This window comes from Sus scrofa, chromosome 7, assembly GCF_000003025.6.
Source record: "Sus scrofa isolate TJ Tabasco breed Duroc chromosome 7, Sscrofa11.1, whole genome shotgun sequence".
Classification (NCBI taxonomy): Eukaryota; Metazoa; Chordata; class Mammalia; order Artiodactyla; family Suidae; genus Sus; species Sus scrofa.
This window is the reverse complement of record NC_010449.5, coordinates 101899943-101922948: the sequence shown is the minus strand read 5'-3', so window position 1 is coordinate 101922948 and position 23006 is coordinate 101899943. Positions and strand designations below refer to the sequence as shown.

Below are 23006 nucleotides of genomic sequence, written 5' to 3'. Positions count from 1 at the left end.
ATCGTTAACCCACTGAGATAATATTTGTAAAGAATAAGCCTACTGTTTACTGAGTACCTACTATGGATATACCAGGAATTCTATACATAACTCTGAATTATATATATTACCTTCCAAGGTAAGTTTTATTGTCCCATCTTTCAGATAAGAAAGATGTAGTTCAGAGAGGTTAAGCAACTTGTTCAAAGTCACACAGCCAACAGGAACAACTACCTGGACCTAAATCCAGGTCTTTAGAATATGCTGTTCTACTACACCACACTAAGAAGCTGCCCAATGATGTCTAACATCTAGTAAGTACTCTATTACTTCTGTTTCCTCAACATGACATTCTGACACTGTTTTCCTCCCTCTTGCTCGGTTTGCATTAAAATAATGTAGTCACTGCTGGTGACAAGAACTTTTTACTCATGGTAACACAAGTCTCTGATTTGTACCTCCCCAGGTACTTAAGTATAAATGGAAGTCCCTGATGCCCTTTCAGCCATGCTGGAAGCCAAAGGCACTGTCAGGAGAAGCCTGAGGTCAATGCCAGGAAAGGTCCTCTATTGGCAAGTATGTGACACTGGGAAGACATGTGCCAACATACATTCCTGGAGCCTATGGCACATGTCTTGACATACTCAGCCAGTGACAGGAGGACACTGATGGTGAGGCAATGTCGGATGGTGAAGGAGAATGAGAGAGGAGTGGTAAACCAAGGAAGGAGGCACCAGCAGAAGCAGCCAAGAGGCTCGGTGCTTGCGACAAGGCTGTAGCTTAAAAAGAAAAAGGTTGTACCTTCACAGCCACGCTCAATCTGTCCACTCCGATGGAGGGCATCATTGATAAGATCTGGCAGGCGTCCGTTCAAGTCCACTGATGCCAGGCAGCCCTGAAAGCCATCCCGGGAGGCCACGAGCTTGGGGAGGTTGCTATACATGCCTTGGGCCAGACCAGCCATATAGAGGTCACCTGGAAAGGAAAACAGATAGTAAAAAAGCAAATGGGTAAAGGGCACGGAAACCATGTCACCTAAAGCCCATGTACATCAGACTATATGCTAGATAATGGTACCACAGCTGGGGGTGGGGGGTGGGGGAACAGCATAAACAAAGTAATTACCAGCGTTTCTGCACTGTAAAAAGAAGAACCTAACATCTCTTATGTGGCATTCATTTTATACACATCATCTCACAAATTTTAATCACCATATCTTTTCTGTGAGGTAGGTATTGTTGCCATTTTATGATGAAGTAAAGATTAACAACATTTTCAACAAAACAACCATTTATCGAGTGGTTTTTATGTGCCTGTTACCAATAATATGCTGAGGATTTTACAGACATTATTCCATCAAAACTCCTAACAGCCCATAAAGGTAGGAACAATTATCATCCTCATTTTGCAAAAGAAGTATACAGAAGCTGAACAAGGCTAGGAAATGTCACCAAAGTCACCCAGGTGGTAAATAATTCATCTGAGATTCCAAAACCTATATTCCTTCCCCTCTATTATGACCCCTCCACATCACTCTCTTTTTCTTTTTTCTTTTTTCTTTTTCTTTTTTTTTGTCTTTTTAAGGCCGCACCCAAAGCATATGGAGGTTCCCAGGCTAGGGGTCTAATCAGAGCTGTTGCTGCTGGCCTACACGACAGCCACAGCAATGTCAGATCCGAGCTGCATCTGCAACCTACACCACAGCTCACGGCAAGGCTGGATCTTTAACCCACTAAGCAAGGCCAAGGATCGAACCTACAACCTCAAGGTTCCTAGCTGGATTCGTTTCCACTGTGCCTCAACAGGAACGCCCATCTTTTTTTTTTTTTTTTTTTTAAACTTGAGCATATGAAAGTTCCCAGGCTTGCGGCCGAATCAGAGCTACAGCCATGGGCCTATGCCACAGCCATAGCAACACTGGATCCAAGCTGCATCTGCAACCTATGCCGGATCCTTAACCCACTGAGCAAGGACAAGGATCGAACCTGCATCCTCATGGACACTATGTCAGATTCTTAACTCAATGAGCTACAACAGGAACTCCAACCCCTCTACATTTTGACATTTATCACCTCCTCACTCCGCACACACCCAAGGTTTACAGAGAAAACAAATCATTCCAAATGGGTGGTTTAAGCAAAAACCGAATAAATTGCATCATGGGAAAATTCAGTGTTTTTTAAAATAGGATATGCATGATGTATCAAAAATGCATGGCACTGCTAAAAAGTAACAGGATAAACTTCTTTACAAGGTTTACCTTTCAAATCCAGATTTTTTGCACCATTGATAACCTGAGTGACCACCTTAGTGTCCACTTTCAGGCTGTGGGTGTTACTGTTGTCCCGGGTGATGACGACGTTGTGCCACTGGTTGTCATTTAGGGGACGGTCACTATTGCCTTTGATCACATTGGGACCATTTCCGAGGTCAAACACGTAGTGGATGTACCTATGAGGGACCGCAAGTATCCAGTGACTTGAGATTCCGGGAAGTGGTTTAAAGGCAATGTGCATATAACTGACACTGAGGCCTTCAAATCCTCCAAGCCGGCTTGACATCGTGCAAGGATAATTACAGCTTGATTTACAGATATATGAATAGTCAGAGCCCATTCTATCAGACCTTACTTCAATTCTATACTCACTGAATCTATGTCTTTAACACCACCTGGTAAAACCAAGAGCCACAAAGTAATACAGGTAGACTCTAAAACACTAGGGGGGGGGGACATTTAAATTCAGTCAATCATGGACCTGTTTTTTTAGGTTTTATCCTGTTTTTTGCTTTTGTTTTGACTATTTCCCAACACAGAGTAGTAAACTATCTTGAAGCAATAACAAGTTTTAAAAATTTGCATATATGAGCTAATAGTAGTGCTGTAAATATCTATATTTCATTTCTTCCTATAAATTTATTGGTAGCAGATTGTACCACCCCAGAGAGAGATGGAACACATCCCATATCCCTTTTTTTGCAAAAAGACGTTTATTTCCCATAGGTTCAAAGGACTACATTTCATAGTAAAATGCCTGAGAGTATTGAGTTCGTAGAAGATCTTTAAAAGATCTTTAAATATACTCATGAATTTCTCTCCCTTCCAGCCTCTAACATTACACAAGTATTATATTTATTTATTTTTGTCTTTTCGACTTTGAACCTCTATGGAGGTTCCCAGGCTAGGGGTCGAATTGGAGCTGTAGCCACCGGCCTACGCCAGAACCACAGCAACGCGGGATCCGAGCCACGTCTGCCACCTACACCACAGCTCACGGCAACGCCGGATCCTTAACCCACTGAGCAAGGGCAGGGATCGAACCCGCAACCTCATGGTTCCTAGTCGGATTCGTTACCCACTGCGCCACAACGGGAACTCCCTAACATTACACAAATATTTTAAATCAGTGAGGATGAGAGCACGTATCCAGAATAGAGGGTGGAGAGCAGAATGGCACATTTTTCATGTCTATATTTTATGCAGGGTTTGAGCTAAGACATCTAGTGTGAACGGTGATTTCTTCCACTCACCCCTTGACTAGCTCTACAGCAATGAAGTCATTGCCGTCGCCACTATTGAAGAGAATGAAGCCATCAGCGGACGTGGTCTTGAACTGGAAGAAGAGGTGCATGGAGGTATAAGCCTGGAGGGTGGCCAGGCTCAGGTAGCTGCTCTTGGTCTTGAAGGTGACAGGGTCAGCGATGATGTTCCTCAGTCCAAAACGAGCCTTCAGTTCACAATAATCAATGTCTCCGTTTTTGCACAAGTCAATGTAGAGCAGGCCATTAAACATAAGGCTCTGCAAGTGGCCAATGAAACTGGAGGGGACAACGGAGATGTAACGTTTCTCGGTCATGATACCAGTTTCGATATTGTGGAATTCCAAGCGGGTATGGTCTCCCACCATTGTACCTACGAACATCATAAACGAGACACAGAAGTTATCGTGTTTCATCACAGCACCCTTTCTGTATCTTTTAGGCCTAATTTGTTTCCACACACAATTTACCAGTTCCAGACAACAAAATACTCAATGCAGTATCTATCTGACTTGGCTTCGGTGGGGGAGCTGAATCCTGGCCGCCCAAGTTATATGTCCTGTATCTCTCCTGCAGCTGCTAAGCATGTCCCACAATATAAAGGAAAATATGAGATCATGAGTAACTTAAGTTAAAGGATGAAACTATTAGTTTTCTCCATTCAGGAAAATAAATGGGTACTACGACATACTGTAAGAAGAAAGGTTTTTACTGCCCTAACACTTGTAAAGATGAAATAAGCAAGCCTTAGGCGTTCATTACCACATATTTCTTTGTATAATAATTCATCAGCCAGTACTTGTGGAAAAGTTTCTATTGGAGAATATACTGATTTTATTTGACCCGCAACTGTTGCTTTTTCTGATAACAACCTAATTTTCCTTTGGGAATGTTCTGCCCACTTCACTCTTAAACAATCTGGGCTGGATGAAGGTGACCCCATCCCAGCTCCTAAAGTCATCAAGCTACCCAGGCTGAACCACTAAATGTGTTTTACCCTACTAGCCATAGAGTAAGGGCTACAGACTAAGCGGTCTTTAAACTGCAGTGCATCTGAATCACACAGTTCACTGGGCCTCCCCCTTAGAGCTTATTATTCAAAACTCCAGGGTGCAGCTGGATAATTTGCATTTTTAACAAGTTCCAAGGTGATACGTACATGGCTGGTCTAGGGACCACCCTTCAGAACACTGGATTAGCAGCAACCCAAGCTGATCTAGTAATATTCACCCCCCAGGGTTTTTGCTGGAACACTGAGGAAGGAGATGTTCTTTACAAACAAGGTTTTCTGAAGGGGAAGAAGGAAAACCCAGAGCTGCTGGAGGCCATGTGATAAAGGGAGGCTTAGGGCCTGCGTGATGAGACAGCTGACCCAGAAGAAAACCACAAAATGGAGAGATATGGTCTATGAAGATGATGTCATTTGAAGACCTGGCTCTAGCTGACCAAATCTTGACTTTGAAAAACTACATAGCAATAGATTCCCTTTTATGCTTAAAGCATTTGAGTTGGATGTCTAACATGTGCAACGAAAGGATCTCTGGCTGATACAAGTAAACTATTAGACCTCTCATTACCTAGTTTACTAGAAGTAGTGAGTGGCTGGGACAAGGGTAACAAGGATGGATTGAAATATCCACAAAGAGACTGGAAATTTTAGTAAAAAAGTCAGGAAAATGGCATGAGTACGGCCAGAGCAGAAGGCAGCTTTCTCAACATTTATTTAGATAAATCATATTAATTTTTTTTTTTTTTTTTTTTTTTTTTTGCCTTTTCTTGGGCCGCTCCCATGGCATATGGAAGTTCCCAGGCTAGGGGTCCAATCGGAGCTGTAGCCACGGGCCTACGCCAGAGCCACAGCAATGCGGGATCCGAGCCGCGTCTGCAGCCTACACCACAACTCACGGCAACGCCGGATCCTTAACCCACTGAGCAAGGGCAGGGACCGAACCCGCAACCTCATGGTTCCTAGTCGGATTCGTTAACCACTGCGCCACGACGGGAACTCCCTCATATTAAAATTTAACAAACCAGCCCTAATCCCCCACTGGTAGAAGGAAGGAAGTGGAATCCCCTCTTCCTGCCCACTCCTGTTGCTATCTTCCACTTTGAAGAAATCCCACTAGCAAGACACTCCTAGTGAAACAGGGGGGAAGGGGGAGGGACACAACTCTTAAAAGAATGACACAGTCCTTGCGGATATGACAAAAGCTGGTCAGAACCAAGTAGGTACAAGATGATGGGTGATCCGACTTCCAGTGGACCTTGAGTTTCATTATATACTTCATTGTAACACATTAGCTGAGTGTCCCACCCACAGGTGCCATGAGAGTTCCAAGGCCAACACTAAAAAGCCAAAAAACAGGTGGTGGCCCAAATCCTAGAAACCCCCACCCCCTCCCAGAAATAGTTGGCATAATCCTCCACTCATTAGCCTAGGAAATTGCTCAGCCCATAACAACTCACCACCCCATATTTAAGGGCCTCTCTCCTCTTGCCTTTTGGGATAGCCCACGCTTTGTCTATAGGTCAATAAATCTACTTCTTACTTATCACTTTGCTTCTCACTGAATACCTTCTACAGTGAGACATAAAGAACCTGAACATCAGTAAGTCCTGGGACCAGGTATTTGATTTTAATTTAAAAAACAGTGGGTTTGTGTCCCAATATGAAGTGTATGGTTTCACTAGCATCTTTTTACTCCTCTTTTATAGCTTTCCAGAGGAAAAAAGAGGGAAAAAATCTGAACTAGTAAGGACTGTATGTATATAGCTCAGCCCTTGGTACGTCCTTTAGGGGAGCAAGCTACTGTCAAGAAACACCCAATTTGCCCCCGCTCATTCGTTCACAGCATGGCTGGTGGAAAAGCAAGCCCTGCTTCACTGGAGATGTCTACCCCAGGCGTGAATTAGTGTTTGGGTGGGCAATTCTAACACTTAAAATCAGTCCATGTACACCACATTTTTCAACATCATTGTTATCACTAATAAAAATGATGTTTGGGAGTTCCTGCCATGGATCAGTGGTTAACAAACCCAACTGGTATCCATGAGTATGCAGGTTCGATCCCTGGCCTCGCTCAGTGGTCAAGGATCTGGCGTTGCCGTGAGCTGTGGTTTGGGTCATAGATGTAGCTCAGATCCCATGTTGCTGTGGCTGTGGCATGGGTCAGCAGCTATAGCTCCAATTCGACCCCTAGCCTGGGAACCTCCATATGCCATGGGTGTGGCCCTAAAAAGAGAAAAGACAAAAATAAATAAATAAATAAAACTTGATTTCCACCCGACTTGCATTTGTTTTTTCTCTTAGTAGAGAACTCAGGTAGTAAAAATAGAAGGAGGGGAGGGGATCGTATTTTTGGGGGGTCCCTTACACTTCAATATGTGGAAGCCTCAACCAGATCACACCCTTGGGTGCTCAATATTAATTTCATTTCATTCGGAGCATACTCAGACCTAATTTAATGAATCACTCATATGCACAAAAATCAAATTTACATTTTAGGAGTTTCTATGTGGTGTTTTGACAACGAGTGACAAATCATTCTCTTAATATAAGCAAAAATAAAATAATGATTGTTGGTTAACTTAAATATAAAATTGTAATAGAACAAAAGTTAAAACACAACATAAATCTGTTCACAATTGAATAACTAGAAGAAAGAATTACTGTATGAAATTACTTAGTATTGAAAATTGGACTGGTCATGAAAAAGAAAACTAGCATAACTTAAATTCACCTGCTCTACAACAGGGAGGTGACTGAAACAAACACCCAGCATCAATCTGGCTAAGCGGCTCATACCGTGGCTGGAGGCTGGGGACTGGGAGTGGAGAATGTTGAGGGAAAATTATAACCAATTTCAAGGAAGACATAGGAACTGAGTTATTGGTCCTAGTAGTCATGCAAATTCTCAGTTTACAGTAAAAAAAAAAAAATCAGTGATAAGAACTAAGAAGTGATAAATGGGTGATCCCTGGTAAAGAACGGAGTTCTAAAAAGATAATTTTAAAGTCAATTGGGAGTTTTTGGAGAAACTATAGATGAATTGGCCCCTAGAATTGAGAGGTTAGGAAAATCTGCTCACTAGGACATGAACATCATTAAGCAAGAAAATCATGTACAGTGTTGGCTTGAGGTAGAGAGACTGAAGAAAAATTTGGCTAAGTAAGAGAAGGGAAACTAACAATGAAATTTGAGAGCTTAGCCCAGAGATGCAGACAGATTTTAAAGTTTAGGATCACTCAAAGAGCTTCAACTAGAAGTTGGTAGGAGTTGGGGCACGGGGTGCGGGGGAGTGAAGAAGGTGACAGGTGAGATAGGGCCAAAATAGAAAAGGAATTGGCTCCACCACGTGCTAAAGGAACTCACTCGGCCGATGATGGAGATTCCAAAAAATGTATGCTGTTGCACCTGGAGAAGGCACTTAAGAGAACTGCTTTGAAACTTTCACCAAACTAAGCAAAGAAATGTGTTTTTTTTAAATCTTTGTATCACCTAATCAATGTTGATAACCGAGAACCTTTTCACTGATCTTTTCTGAATGCTGTCCGTAAACTAAAACTGCTTCCACTTAAGAAGAGAATATGCATATTTCACCCCAGTTGCTTTCAAGTTTCAGGGAAAAGAGGAGTAACTCAGGGAAAAAAATAACGAGGAAAAACCAAGACTACTGAATGGTCCCTTTATGTCAGGACCCATACTAGGCACTTCATAACAACCATAAAATGACATTATCACAATAAAACTCTAGGCAGGCATCCTTACCTTGCTTTAGAGGTAAGGACACTTTGCTTAGAGAGGTCAAGCAATTCTATCCAAGTTCATACAGACCCCAAATTGAATATGAGTATGTTTCATTCCAAAGTCCATATCTTATCTTGTACAAGATACTATTTCTGGGGGAAAAAAAAGCTTGACTCATTCTTTATATTATTTACATTATCGCCCAAGAAAAGCTATAAGTGGAATTTAACTGGTGAAATTTCCCTGCAGAAGTTGTTGTGGTTCGTTCACACTCCTTTCCAGCAGTGAAGTTATTATAATGTCATTCCATCTGATTCCCAGGCAATATTTGCAATCCACTCCCCAGAACAGCCATGTTGCCTTGGCTCCTATTTAGGCATACACTTCCATAGTTCACCAGTGATCATCAAGTGGGTTACACACCAGACTTCAGGGGACTGAGAGAACACAGACCTATTGAAAATGTTGGCCAAGTTCATGCTATAATTTCCTACAAGTCATTAGCACAGCATGAAGGAGCATGTAGGCTCTGAGGCTTGACTGTGGGTTACATAATTTTCTCTGTCTCAGTGTCCCTGTGAAATCAGGATGGAGTTATCAGGATTAAATGTATCTGTACATAGAAAGCACCCAGAATGGTGCCTAGGCTCCAACTGTTAATAATGACTAATGATGCACCTTTTTGTTTTCTTTTCTCTGGAGTGTTGAGTTTTCTGGTGACTTCACTTATTGCTTTCTCTCTTTTACCAGAATACAAGATCTTTTTCAAGTAGGGGCCACTTCTTGCCTCTTCTCTATGCCCCACAGTGTTTGGCAGAGGGGCCTGAGCACAGCAAGCATCCCTCACAATAGAGAAGAAGGTTGTATTTGAGACATTGGCTTTGGAATCATTGCTAAGAACCAGCCAATGCTGAGAGCTTAGCAAGAAATAATGAGAAAGGCTTAGAGGAGGCAACTTGACTTGTCTCGGCTCCCAGACATGGGGAGAGAATTAGGAAAACAAAGGCTTATAGAATCTTAGGAAAGAATGCACATTTTGCTCACAATGCCCCAGCTCTACCATTCTCATACCCTTTCCTCCATGATAGCAACATTTTTTTCAAAGTATATTCTATAAAATGCTTTAATCATTTTTTAAAAGTTCTGGCACCAAATAAAGTGGGCAAACACTGCATATGTAATTATTGATGACGAGTAATGTATATCAGCCCAGTATAAAGGCTCCACAAAGAATTCCACTTCATTTTGCCCAACCCAAGGCGATATCATCATGTTTGTCATTAATGTGAGAGACAAGTTTTCCTTGTAAAATGACATTTTTACAGCGTGGGGCTAAGGAGGGTGAGGGAAGGAAAGGGAAAAGTCAGCATGAACCAGAGGTGTCACGAGAGAGGTGACTTTCTGCAAGAGCCAGGAGTTCTGGACAGAGTGGGCAACGTTAAGTTCCTATGTTGAGGAACATAACCCAAGTGAGGTATTCTTTTAATTTTTTTTTTTAATTTTATGGCTGCACCCATGGCATAAGGAAGTTCCTGGGCCAGGGTTGGAATCCAAGCCACAGCTGCAACCTATGCCACAGCTGCAGCAATGCTGGACCCTTTTAATTCACTTCACTGGGCCAGGGATCGAACCTGCAACTCAACAATGACCCAAACCACTGCAGTCAGATTCTTAACCCACTCTGCCACAGCTGAAACTCCTTAATTCATTTGTGATAACAGAAATCCTTTTTTTTTTTTTTTTTTTTTTTTAGAAATCCCCCCCCCCTTTTTTTTAGGGCCACACCCTCAGCATATGGAAGTTCCTAGGCTAGGGATCAAACCAGAGCTATAGCTGCTGGCCTACACCACATCCACAGTCACAGCCACAGCAACGCCAGATCTGAGCCACATCTGCAACCTACACCACAGCTCATGGCAATGCTGGATTCCTAACCCACTGACCAAGGCCAGGGATCAAACCCATGTCCTCATAGATACTAGTAAGATTTGTTTCTGCTGAGCCATGACAGGACTCCTCAACCAGTCCTTGTTAACTGTCAACTGAACTTCATATTTTTCCGGAACACATTATATTACCATAAATGAAAACCACCAGGCTGAGGACTATTTCTTTCTTTGCTTTTGATTTCTTATGAATCTGACCTATTCTTTGCATCATTTCTACAAACTAGCTGAAAATTTGACATTGTAGGGTACCTTAAACAGCATGCAAGGCATTACTAAATAAGCCAATAAAACACTACTTGATAACCTGAGGACTGTGTGGTAGTTTAGTTTCACTGGCTGATTTTATGACTTCTGTGAGCTAAAATTAAAATTCCCAAACCCCTTATCACGGTAAGGAGCAATCCAAGGTTGTGGCTCATAAGCAAAATAGCTCTTCTCTTCTCCCAAGTTCCTTTATCCTTATGGCTGCTTTTTTTCCATCAGTAGCAAAGCAGGGGGTAAGGCAGAAAATGAAAAAGCTTCATTAATTTCAAATACCAAATTACTGGATGACTTGGGCAGCCATGGTTTAATCCTGCTTTTTAATTATTAGTGGTATGAGAAAGCACACTTTATAATTACCTTTTTTCCTGAAGTTTCTCTAAAAGAATAATGACTAAGGGAGGCAAACACATTACTGTACCCTCAGACCTGCAGTTCTTTATGACGATAGCTTTCAGGGAGTATAATTTCCCTATGGAAATGAAGAACTGGCTGTCTGGAGAGACTGGAGTGAGGTCGCCATCTAGTGGCTGTGTATTGAAAACACACTTCAAATAGTAGCATGGTTGGCTTCAGTGGGCTAAATAAACCCACGGGAGTGAGCAAGGGATATAGGATGTTTTGCAGGCTTCAGTCTGCACTGAAGGGAGTTCAGTGCCTAGGGAGTAACACTGCCTAGGGAGTTCTTAAATAATTAATTCAGGTTTGGCTGTGGGTTCTAGACTTGCCATCATTTTTATATATCTTTGCTTATATTCATTACATAAAGTTAAATTACCCTATAGGCATATAGAATAACTTCACCTCCACTACTAAGTTATATCTATGAACAATCGGAGGGTTCTGGATCCTTGTTGTAGTTCTCTTTCTCTTCGTTTTGGGAAGGAGGAGGGTAGATATTGTTGTCTACCTACTGAAAGGTATTTCCCACCCCACCCCAATTCATTCCACTATATTTTACTTATAAAGACAAATCATTTTCTGGGGATGAACTGTGAAGTCTAACGAGCAGCTTGATTTGCTCAAATCATACAGACATGAATTTCAAGCTTAACTCCATAACTCCCTCCAAGTTCATGCTCCCATTACATAAAATGACGATAAGAACACTTCACGTGTAAGACCACGGTGTGCTAGAGATTAAAGGAGTTGCTGTGTGTAAAACAGCTAACCCAGCACTTAATGGCAGCTGGGCACTGGGTACATATGGGATGCTCTTCCTCTAGCCATAGACTGTCCACCTCAACTTTCTCACGTGCACGCACACACACACATACACACTCCCATCTGCACACACACGTACATGGCTCACTCTCATTCCTGACTCCAAAAGCATAGACGTTCAGGCTCACGATTATAAAATCAAATTAAAGAACCCAAAATTGCAGAAACCATATGATGAAAATAGCCTTAGCAATAATAGAATTACAAGTTTAAAAATGAGGAAAGAAAGGTTTAGTGTAACTATCCCAAAGGTGTAAAGCATTTTAGTGCCAATGACTGTTAAACCCCAGAGCTCCTAACTCTAACCTGTCTTATTCACAGGAGAAACTATGGAGATGGCTTGGGCCACTGACTTCATTTGACAGGCCCAGAAATAGTAAGTGACTTTCCCAACATCCTGCAGAGAATCAACATCAGGGCCCGGGTCTCCTGACATGAACAGAGTTCTGTGAAACACCTCATGCTGCCCTACATGTTCCTTTCCCTCGTGGGCAAGAGGTCGCCTAACAGATATGCACTGCTCTGGAATGCTGGAGAGAATAAACTTTAGAATGCAGCATGGTCGGTGTCCTCTTCCTTCCATCCTAGACCTTAGCAAATTATCCATCACATGCTGCCCGATCTACCCTCATAAACCGGATTTCTCCAACCCAAACTGATAATTTTCTCCTCATCGTCGTCGTCTTCATTTTTATTTTGCTGTTGTTGCTGTGCCCACAGCATACAAAAGTTCCCGGACTGGGGATTTAACTAGAGCTACTGCAGTGACAACACCGAATGCTTACCTGCTAGGCCACCAGGGAACTCTGATAATTTTCTCTTCTGACCGACAATTCTAATCTTACCCTACCAAAGTAGAATCTCGTAATATATCCCTTCTCTTATTTTTCAAATACCAGAACCCTAATCTACCTAACTGGTTCACTGTTTGCGGAAACAGGTAGTCTTGTGTGCTTCCCTTTTATCTTCTGCAATCTCTGGCACAGCTGCACTAGAACAAGCTGCCAGGAAATACCTATTGTTTGGGTGAGGCTCTGAGTGTTCCTTTACGTATGGATTCATTCACTTACTCCTTGCCCTCCCAGAATGTAGATTCCACCAGACCAAGGACCTGCTTCTTTGTTCACCATCATATACCCAGTGCCTTCTAAAGCAGTGTTTAGTAAAGACTAAGCACTCAATTAATGATGATTAAATAAAGTATTAAATAACTCAGCGCCTTCTATGTATCATGCACTGCTCCAAGCACTTGCTCGCATCTATAATGTTCTGAATTTCTGGTTTATCCATTTCCTGCCACAGGAGAGTGACTCATTCAGTACAGTACGGGAAGGAACTGGCACTTAAAAGGATGATTGATATGTGGTTTTTGAATAAATGAATGCTAGAGGATCTGTAAAATTATATCTGTTCTCCAGACACACACTCTATGCCTGAGGAAAGCGCCCCATCAATACACAATCACAGTCATGGATAAGTTCTATAATACAGATCAATGAAATGGGATTATGAAAATACAGAGGAAGATTTTAGTCTTACCTGAGCTTGTCAACAGAGAACTAGATATGTGACTTCTGCTGAGCAAAATAAAGGTTTGGGGGCAAGAAAAACAAAAAAACAAAAAAAAAAAACCTTTGCTCAATATGAGAACAAAGAGAGGTGAATTTCACTGAAGCTGTACTCACCCTCAGCCACGTCATCGTCCACGGTTAGCTTAAGGCTTTTTCCTCTCCGCACCACCCGCACGGTGTGCCATTCATTGTCATTGAGCTTCTGCCCTGCATACAGGGTCTCTGGTCCTTTGCCTAAGGGCAGTGGTAAGCGCCAAAGTTAGAATCAATTCTAAAAGCAGTGCTCATGGCATCAGAGTCATCAAAGCCACACTGGTGCACATGACCCGGTAGCATTCAAGGACTCATCTCCTTTCAAAGCCCATCTGAGCTCCACTGATCCAACAGGATCCTCCACAGTAGTTCCCAAATGCAAAAATCTCAACTGAAACATAATGGACCATAGCAAGTAAGGACCCTCTTTTACCTAGAGGTGCAAGACATTTAAGAATCAATGATAATAAGCAAACAATTATAGGAAATGGCAGTCAGCTGTCACTTTCTTTCCCAGAAATCTTAGATGTCAGGTGAATTTCTTGAAGATACAAGAAATTCATCACACATTTTTAGAATCATTTGGTCACTTAGGCATAATACACCAGTCTGGCTTTTGGAGGGCATCCACCAACTGGATGAGCAAAGAGCTTGGCAATCCCTGCTTTTAACTTGACATTTCCATTCTCCAGAATTCTTACCAGAATTCAGTGATCACAGAAATCACAGCAGTAATTGTCACAATAATAATAACATCAAGGTTTAAATCCCATTATACATAATGCTCCTGAAGGGAATATGATGGGCCCCAGACTTATTCATTGCTCAGTGTCTTCCAAAAAGATCCAAAGACCTAAAACATGAAATAATGCAAAATTCCAAAATTGAACCTGTTTAGGTCAAAAGAACATTCACTACAATGTACTGTTAAATAAAAGAATAAACCAAGTTGGTCTCAAAGATACATAATCAAGATGTTCAAGAGGATGTTCAAGGCAGAATCAGGTGCAACAAGGAATTACAGTATTAGCGGAAAAAAACTGGCAAGACAAACACCCAGGCATTAAAACAATTCAGTCAGTGATGGCAGAGAAAGGAATGCTATGTTCCACTAGCCACTGGACTGAGAAGTAAGTTGAAATGACAAAGAAGATTGCACAGAACCAGAAAACTTAGAACAAGTTTGCTCTCTCTATGTCGAGAGCTGATCCCATGCAGAAAGATGTTGCTTCAATCCTCCTAGATTAGTCAATCAATAGTTGGATATATAGAAAGGCTTATCTTTGGAAATAACTTGCAAAAAAAAAAGATGAAACATGTTGGGCAATACCTCTCTCTGGATGTTATACATCTGTGGTATTTCAGAAGACCGCACTCTTGGCTCCAGACATATAGAAGCACAGGGCCAGGTACACAGCAGGTGTTTTAATTAGTGCTTGTTGAATACCTGATGTTTTCCTAGGTCTTTGCCTTTCTAGAAACTACTAAATAAGGGCAATATATTTTTAATCTAAGTAATTTTGAAATTTTTATTATATAACTTTCACTAGCCACTCTCTCCCCTCCTCTACCTCCAAGACTAAGGATATTTAGTCTTGTTTAGGTGAGGAAAAAAAAGAGAGCATCACTTGCATAGAGATCTTTTATGCCGGGTATTTTTAAACTGTACCTTTTAATTTTGAGGAATTAGTATTCTTATTAACTGATGATTTTAAGAGTTATATTAGCAATTGAAGTTTGGGGAAGTTTCCTTCTTGAAAAATAAACAGGCTTTTAAAGTGGGACGATTTCTTTTCATTGCAAGGTATTCAGCAGGTAATCTGCATTTAATATTTATCAGGATGTACCTGTATCCCAAGCACAATCCACATTAGCAAAAATCCTGGGAACTCAGTGGAGAAACTTAGAATGGGCCAGATATACCCAGAACTGAGTAATGATGCCATGAGACCAATGAATCGTAAGAAAAAACTATTTCTACAACAAACCATTTAATATTCAGTCTTAGCCTTTCTCTGTGAACACATCTGTCTTTAATAGTATCTAAAATGGGAGTTTCCGTCGTGGCGCAGTTAACGAATCCAACTAGGAACCATGAAGTTGCGGATTCCATCTATGGCCTTGCTCAGTGGGTTAAGGATCCGGCATTGCCGTGAGCTGTGGTATAGGTGGCAGACGCGGCTCGGATCCCACGTTGCTGTGGCTCTGGCGTAGGCCAGAGGCTACAGGTCTGATTCGACTCCTAGCCCAGGAACCTCCACATGCCGAAGGAGCAGCCCTAGAAAAGACCAAAAAAAAAAAAAAAAAAAAAAGAAAGTATCTAAAATGTATACACTGTAACAGGCTTTTCTCTACATTTCCAATGATTAGATAGCACTGTTCATTATATCATTAAATTCAGGTCTAAAACTGATACAACAGCAAACTATGTGAGCACTGGGAGAAAATGGACCCACATCATGTGGGTACTTTGAAGCAAGAACAGATGTTCTCAGAAGAAACAAATCTGCCTTTGTTGTTTCATGTTTTTATTCTCTGTATTCTACATGCAAAATTCTCCAATGAGAAAGAAGAAAGTAAAGAAGATGTGGAAAATATTGGCTCTGGAGGCAGAATTGCTACAAATACAGGCTTTTAAAGAGCCCCTTAAAGGTGGCATCTGTTCTTTAGACAATTTTGTGCACATTACTTAACTTTTAAGATTGGGGACAAGATAAGAGGGAGAAATATGAACACAAACACAGTCGGTTTGGGGACATTGCTACATTAATGCCACATTAGCCACAGAGATGGAAAAAAGCTTTGCCTCAGCCCAGTGTGTCTTGAGTGTGGCTGATATTCGGCAGGTACTTCTGGAGTCCTTGAAATGTCCACTATGGTCAGATTCACAATGTGCCTCCAAAGTTCAGAATGTGATAGCCTAGGACCAACAATGTGAAAGGAAAAAAAAAGTAACTGAAACCTCTCATGCCCCACTGCTTGGTTACATTTGATACCTCCGATTACTCCAAGCATAGAAGAAAAGATTCACACCCATCCCCTTAAAATGGCAGGGGAATGAGTGTTATTTGATATTTATTTTCAAGCAAAAGAGAAATCTCAGTGAGCTTCTGAAAAACTCTCAGCCTCCAAAAGCAGAGAGTCAATGGCATTTGTCTTTAATCAAGCCAAAAGGTCAATGCATTCTACTAGAAGGAAAGTTAGCTTTAAACTCTGCTGGAAATGTATGCAAATAGAGGGGAAGAACAAATCTAATCCGTAGCCTAAGCATAAAAATGGACTGATACACCACACAAGATGTAGACCCATGCTGAAACGTGGATACTTACAAGCTGATAGGTTTTAGAAATAAGAGGATCTAAACTGAAGACTTCTATGGCAGATTCAAGCACAAAGCCAGCAAAGCGGCATTAGTAAAACAATGATTGTCAAGAGTTCTTTGTTGTTAAGTAAAGGATGGTCCAGATAAGAGGAAAATAATCGTTTGAGTTGAGATTTAAAATGGAACTGGAGAGAATGTAAATGATGGCATATATACATATGCTATCAATTTCCCAGCATTGCCTTTTTGAATACTTAGAAGAAGAATGATCTGCAATTGGGTACACACTGGATGTACGCATTAGATGTATGTTTCCTTCTTTTAAAGTTTAAATAATAAATATTGATCGCACAACAACCCTTTGATTCCTTTTTTGGCTGCTTAGATCATCAATGTTTGATCTAAACACAGAAAACAAGTTATCTGACACCTCATAGTTGAATTTCCCAGGTCATGACACCCATGCCTGGAGTCAAGGAGCAAAACTGCAGATGAAGATTTCAAGGAGGCGTAAATCTGAAGAAGTGAGGTGCTGAATTATTACTGTGGAACAGAGTGCCTTCAATGAGATGCCCACTCAGAATAGCCTCATTGCAAACTCATGCAGCATCATCTCTTTCCCCTGAAGGCTTGTCTCACAGAAGAGCCTCTGATGAATGGGGCTAGAGTACGAGAATCATGAATGAAGGACACAGACCAGACTGGTTTTTTGACGTATTCTACAGTAACCCATGGAAGCCACAGCTAAGAACAAAGTGAACATGAAAAATTAGGGGAAAATACCCTTTGAGAGAGAAACCACTGCTGACTTGCTTGGAGAAAGATGACACTCAGGAGCAGAAAATTCCCTCTTTGGGCAGATAGGGAAGGGAGTGTGTGGGAAAAATCTGTATTTGAGCATTACCAAAGGAACACAACTTCACACATGGGCTTTGCATTTTAAGTAGTTAGAACTATTTAGGGGTGTGTGTGTGTGTGTGTGTGTGTGTGTGTGTGTGCGCGCGTGCGCGCGCGCATGCGCACATGTGTTTTAACAGAAGCTTCATATTACATGAATGTGTTATTCCCCCCAGGAGCAATATAACCAGCAAAACTACAAGATACCCAAATACCTTGTATTTCAATAATCTCTCAATGTATTTCTAAGACCCGCCCAAACCAACTAAACCAGATGGTTTTGCTCATATGCAGGATCTAAAAATTCCTTCCATGATTCACAAAGTGCTATTTCTAAATGTAGGTGGGTACCATTTAGAAACTTTGATCAGGGAGGGGGTTGGGGTAGGAGGGTGGAGACTAAGGAGGCAGCACCTGCATCACAGTCACTGGACACCTTTCTAATTGTACAGGAAGGGAAAAGGAGCAATAACTTAATTTCCTTGGAACTATGCTTCACATGAACCCAAATTCCTACAAGGCATAAACAATACGAATCTCATTCCTTTGGAAGGGTATATAGTGAAGTTATACACCTAAATGACATGGCAAATAAATATGCAAAACGAGACACCATGTTAAGTTTAAAGAACACCAACAATATTTTTAAAAGAGAAAACTTACCTTCTGTCCACCAGCACCTTAGGTTAGGCTAGCTGAGCTGTGACAAACACTTTACTAAGCCTAAAGCACCATATATTTATCAGTCTTCCTCTCCAGGGAGAATAGACTTGGCAAGGAAAAGCAGGGGTGAGGAGGGAAAAGATGGAACTAAAGAATAAGGGTGACAAGGAAGTAAGAAATAAGCATTTTATACGTCCTCCAAATTTCAGGTTCTGCTCGTTTTCTTTGGGTTGAGAACCCAACGGAGTGAGAGGTGTTTTGTTTCGATAAAACTTATTTTTGTCAAAACCATTCACCTTCTTTGAAAAAAAAATTAATCATATTTACTTATAGAGCCATTTGGGTAAAACATTTCAAATAGATTATTTCATTCTCACCGGAGTCCTCAGGTCTCGGGAAGAACAGTCAGACTTCCTACAATAGATGTGAAAAGCATAGGACGCTTTCTGGAAGCCTTGTATTAAGATGTCTCCCAGTGAGGTAGCTAAGAAAGACAAGTGACCCAGTCCTTCGGCTTGAGCCCAGGCACTCTCCTGGAGACAGACCTGCTTCTAGTTAAAACCCACTGAGGATGCCACCGATATTTACTGGGCCTGAATAAATCCATGTCCCATGAGGCCCCGCTACACACACCATGTTCATCTCTGGGCTGCTACCCCTGTGGCCTCTACTCTGCTTGTCCAGGTGCTGTCGGAGCCCTGTTACTTACCCCTGGCCACACATCACAGAGTCTATTCACATGTTTAAATCTTTGAGGACCATCAACTGGGGTGCAGGCACATTTCTAGGGGTGTAGGAAGGAGAAATAAACAAGCTGGACAAAGTCCTTGCCTCTTATAGAGCTCACAGGCTAGTCTGGGGTGCAGAATGATGAAAGACAAAACAGAAATTAAACGGGGGATATTTTCAGATGGAATTGAGTCCTATCAAGAAAATAAAACAGAGTACTACCATGAGAAGTAACTGGGGTGGGGTGTGGGAAGAGAGGACTGGCTACCTCACAGAATGCCCCAGAAAGGCCCAAGGTGACACCTTTATTCTGTACTTGGCTGGATGGCTGGATGGACAGCCATTAGGTGAGATGCTCAGAAAAGGCATCTCTGAGAAGGAGTCAGGCGTGCAAATAAGCGAGGCAATGGGAACAGCCAGGGCAGAAGCTCAGAAAGAGCCTGGCATGATGGAGGAACAAAAAGAAGCCTGTCGTGTCTGGGGCTTGTGCCCAAGGGAGAGAGTGTAGAGGGGAGAAGGTGGCAGTGTAGGCAGACTCCAACCACAAGAGGCCCTAGAACCTGAAAGCTGCTCCAAATGCAATGGGAAGTCACTGGGAGGTCTTCAGGAAAGAGATCACAAGACCAAATATAAGTTTTAAAAATCACTCCGGATGCTATGGGTGCGCTGGGCCAGAAGAAGTGAACAAAAGTGACAAGGAAATGCGCAGAAAGCCATTAAAGGCAGCAAATGAAAGTGACTTGGACCACAGAGGTAGCAATCGAAACAGGAGGGAAGATTTGGGATGTATTTTAGAGGTGGGGTCAACAGTGCTTGGAGAGTAGTTTGGGAAGAGGATTGGAAGTGGGAGAGAGAGAGGACTCAATGGTGACTCCTGCAGTTGGTCTAAGAACCTGGGTAACCCTCAACTAAGAAGAGAAAGATTCCAGAAAAAGTAAAATATGACTGATTCTATCGGCCAGGGGAGCTTACCTCTGCTATTGATGTTTTTCCTACCTAGCATCAGTCACAGGGTACCATCTCCTAGTCACTTCCTACTGCTAAAAAGTGTGAATCAGAGGCCACTGATCACATGATTTTCTTAGAATGGAGCTAATTTGCACCTTGGGCCAACAGTGCCTACTAATGATGCAAGGTTGCTGGGTTCCTGTTGTCTCTGTCTCTGTCTGGCTGGCTCTCTCTCTCCCCCCTCTTCTTCCCTCCCTTCCTCTCCCCTTTCCTGCCTTCCTGCCTCCCTTCTTTTCTTTTTACATGTTTTCCCAGCATAGTTTCAGTCATGTGTTCTCACTCATGCCTTAGGACTTGGAACAAGGAGTGCCCCTCTCATTGCACAGCAAACATTGGCCATCCATTTAGTAGGGTCTCTATAAATTGTGATCACAGTATAAAATGAGCCCATTCATCCCAACTAGAAGAATAGGGCATTTCAATTTTGGAATCAAATGAATCCAGAGCAGATATATCTCCAAAGGAACAAGTGACTCCACAAACAATGAGAAAGAATCTGGCCCACAATTTACTGCCAAATCTCAACTATAAGTCATAAATTCACAGCATTGCTTAGGAGTGCTGAGCTGAGGACAGTCTCAGGATTTCTTGTGATAATCTCCCTCCAGGAAACCGATTTTCAGAGTTGAAGGCAATTTGCTCACGGACAGGCAGAAAGATGCTTCTGTAGATACTGATTCCACTCTTGATTTGAAAAAAAAATAAACTTTCTAAAATATACTGGTACTTTTCCTACCATTGTCGTGATATAATTAACACAAACTGGTCTTCCTTTGACAATTTAGAATGCTGTATCTTAGGGTCTTACTATGTGATCTCTATTGTTGAGCACCAAAGACACAGATTTGAACCTGACAGAGATTGGTTAAAGAGATTTTTAACCAGCATACGCACCTGAACCTGCTTCCCTAACATCTTCCTAATAGATTTCTCATTTGAGTCTGTTTCTTTGTGGATTGACCTTTTTGTGCTTTTAAACTGTCCAATTATGAATTGAAAAGTCTAGTTAATTACTCCTAATTATTTTTTTTTATGGTCACATCTATGGCATATGAAAGTTCCCAGGCCAGGGGTCAAATCAAAGCTGCAGCTGCCGGCGTACACCACCGCCACAGCAAAGCAGGATACAAGCTGCATCTGTGACCTATGCTGCAGCTTGCAGCAACGCCAGATCCTTAATCCTTAATCCACTGAGCAAGGCCAAGGACGGAACCTGTATCCTCACAGACCCTACATTGGGTTCTTAAGATGCTGAGCCACAAAAGGAATTCCAATTACTCTTAATTATTAATATTTTGCTTAAAATAGGAATTAAATGAGGCATAAGACATCTCCCATTAGTTTTTTCATATCTTCATAAGTTCTCTATCTCCATCCATCCCTTCTCTGACCCTTCTGGAAAGCCGGAAGTGTGCACCTCTTCAGTAATTCATCAACGCTTTTATTTTGTAAATCAGCACTCTGTCCCTTGTATTGAGGGTTCCGTTTTGTTTTGTCTTGTTTTGTTTTTTAATATATATTCAGTGCCTCCACTTCTGTGGCCTTAGAGGAAGAACTTGCTACCTTCATAGCCCCCGACAACTAAGCAGAGTATCTCACACCATGATAGTGAGTGGATAAATGGAACTGAATGCATTAACCAACAAATAAGTAGAGAGGCTGAGGGAAAGGCAGCAGAAGACTTGAGTGAATTAGACAAACTTGAAGCTAAGAGACATCAGGCAGCAGATATAAACAGAATAAAAACACTACCTTTCCTTTTAAATGCAGTTTTTCCCCCAGTCAAAAGAAAGCATGGTCTTCTGGGAAACCAATGTGGAGATGAAAGAGGTGCCAATTACACTGCATACATGATCTTATTTAGGTCCGTACTAAGAAGCTGATATAGTTTACCCAATTATATAGATAAAGAGGCAGATCGAAGTGTTACAAGTTAAAGGTCGCACAGCCATGGAACTCAACCCCAGTCAGTCTGTCTGCAAAATCTCTTCACTGAGCCTCATTTATTTTCACAGCTCCATCATGGTTATGCCCCCAGGTTATCCCAGGCTAGGGATTTAAGGAGGAATGAGGTGAAACCAGGTAAAGACCATGGAAGAAATGGGAGTACACTGCCCAATAGGACACAGAAAATCTAATGGGGGGGGTGGAGGTGGTTAATGAAAAGTAGGACCCAATTTCACTTTTGTTTTTTCAAATTTACTTCCAAGACTAGGATCTAGTCCTAGCATATAGGACCTACTAATGGAGCCAAAAGAAGTTGAAAGTTTACATTGGAAGTGTAGGGTAAATACGCCATCCCATTTGAGGACCAGCAGGAGATATTCTGATATTCCTCCCCTCCGCCAGCCTCAGATTTTGGTCATAGCAGCAGCTGGCAATTCCTGCTACCACTGGGTCACACACACAGTCTCACAGTCCCAGCCTCGAGCAGGGTCAGTTCTCAGGCCTTCTCTGAAGTCAGGAGGGCCCTTCCTGCCTGCCTGCAGGAGTAACCGAGTAATGGGGGAGGTTGCTGACAAACAGGGGGAGGGACAGAGCTGATGGGTAAAGGTCCCAGTCTCCCGCCTCTGGAACAGACAGTTCTTGGAGGTGTTCACTACAACACCCTCTATCTGTCCCCTTCTATGTGGCTCCAGGCAGAAACGGTGACAAAGGATGCTCACATTGGTGTTTCTTCCTTCATGCTCATCCCCTCTGCTCCTTCATTCCCACTTGGGAAAGTCACCTAACCTCTCTGGTTCTCATCGCAGCCACCTCACAGGTACTGCTGGAGTATAATCCACCTCACAGATACTGTTTAAGTTACTAGGGAGGAAAGGACCAAATGCTTCCCATTTCATCTCAGCCTGCGTTCCCTCAAGAGCAGAGTCTGAGACAAGGACTTGGCCATGATGACAGCCAGAGGGGTTAGGTGACTTTCTCACAGTCACAAGGTTATTATAGTGTGATGTTTAGAATCCAGACATCCTGACTCCAGGGATAGAACTCTTCCCGTGAACCCCTAGCTGCCTGAAGTCTATGAATTCCAGGGAGGAGGGGACAGTGGTCTGCTGTCAGCACTGAGGGCAGACTTTAGGGCTATG

The 23006-nt window shown here is 42.1% G+C and overlaps 1 protein-coding gene across 32 annotated transcripts in view; it reads right to left on the bottom strand.

The window, feature by feature from the left end:
- NRXN3 (neurexin 3) overlaps positions 1-23006 on the bottom strand; it is a 1647030-nt gene that overhangs the window by 856861 nt on the left and 767163 nt on the right. For all 32 annotated transcript variants that reach the window (XM_021099958.1, XM_021099974.1, XM_021099978.1 and 29 more), the window contains 4 exons: positions 13383-13502; positions 3508-3889; positions 2240-2430; positions 781-954 (listed from right to left, as the gene is read on the bottom strand). In XM_021099958.1, coding sequence (XP_020955617.1) covers positions 781-954; positions 2240-2430; positions 3508-3889; positions 13383-13502 — 867 coding nt within the window. The remainder of the gene's footprint in view (positions 1-780; positions 955-2239; positions 2431-3507; positions 3890-13382; positions 13503-23006) is intronic.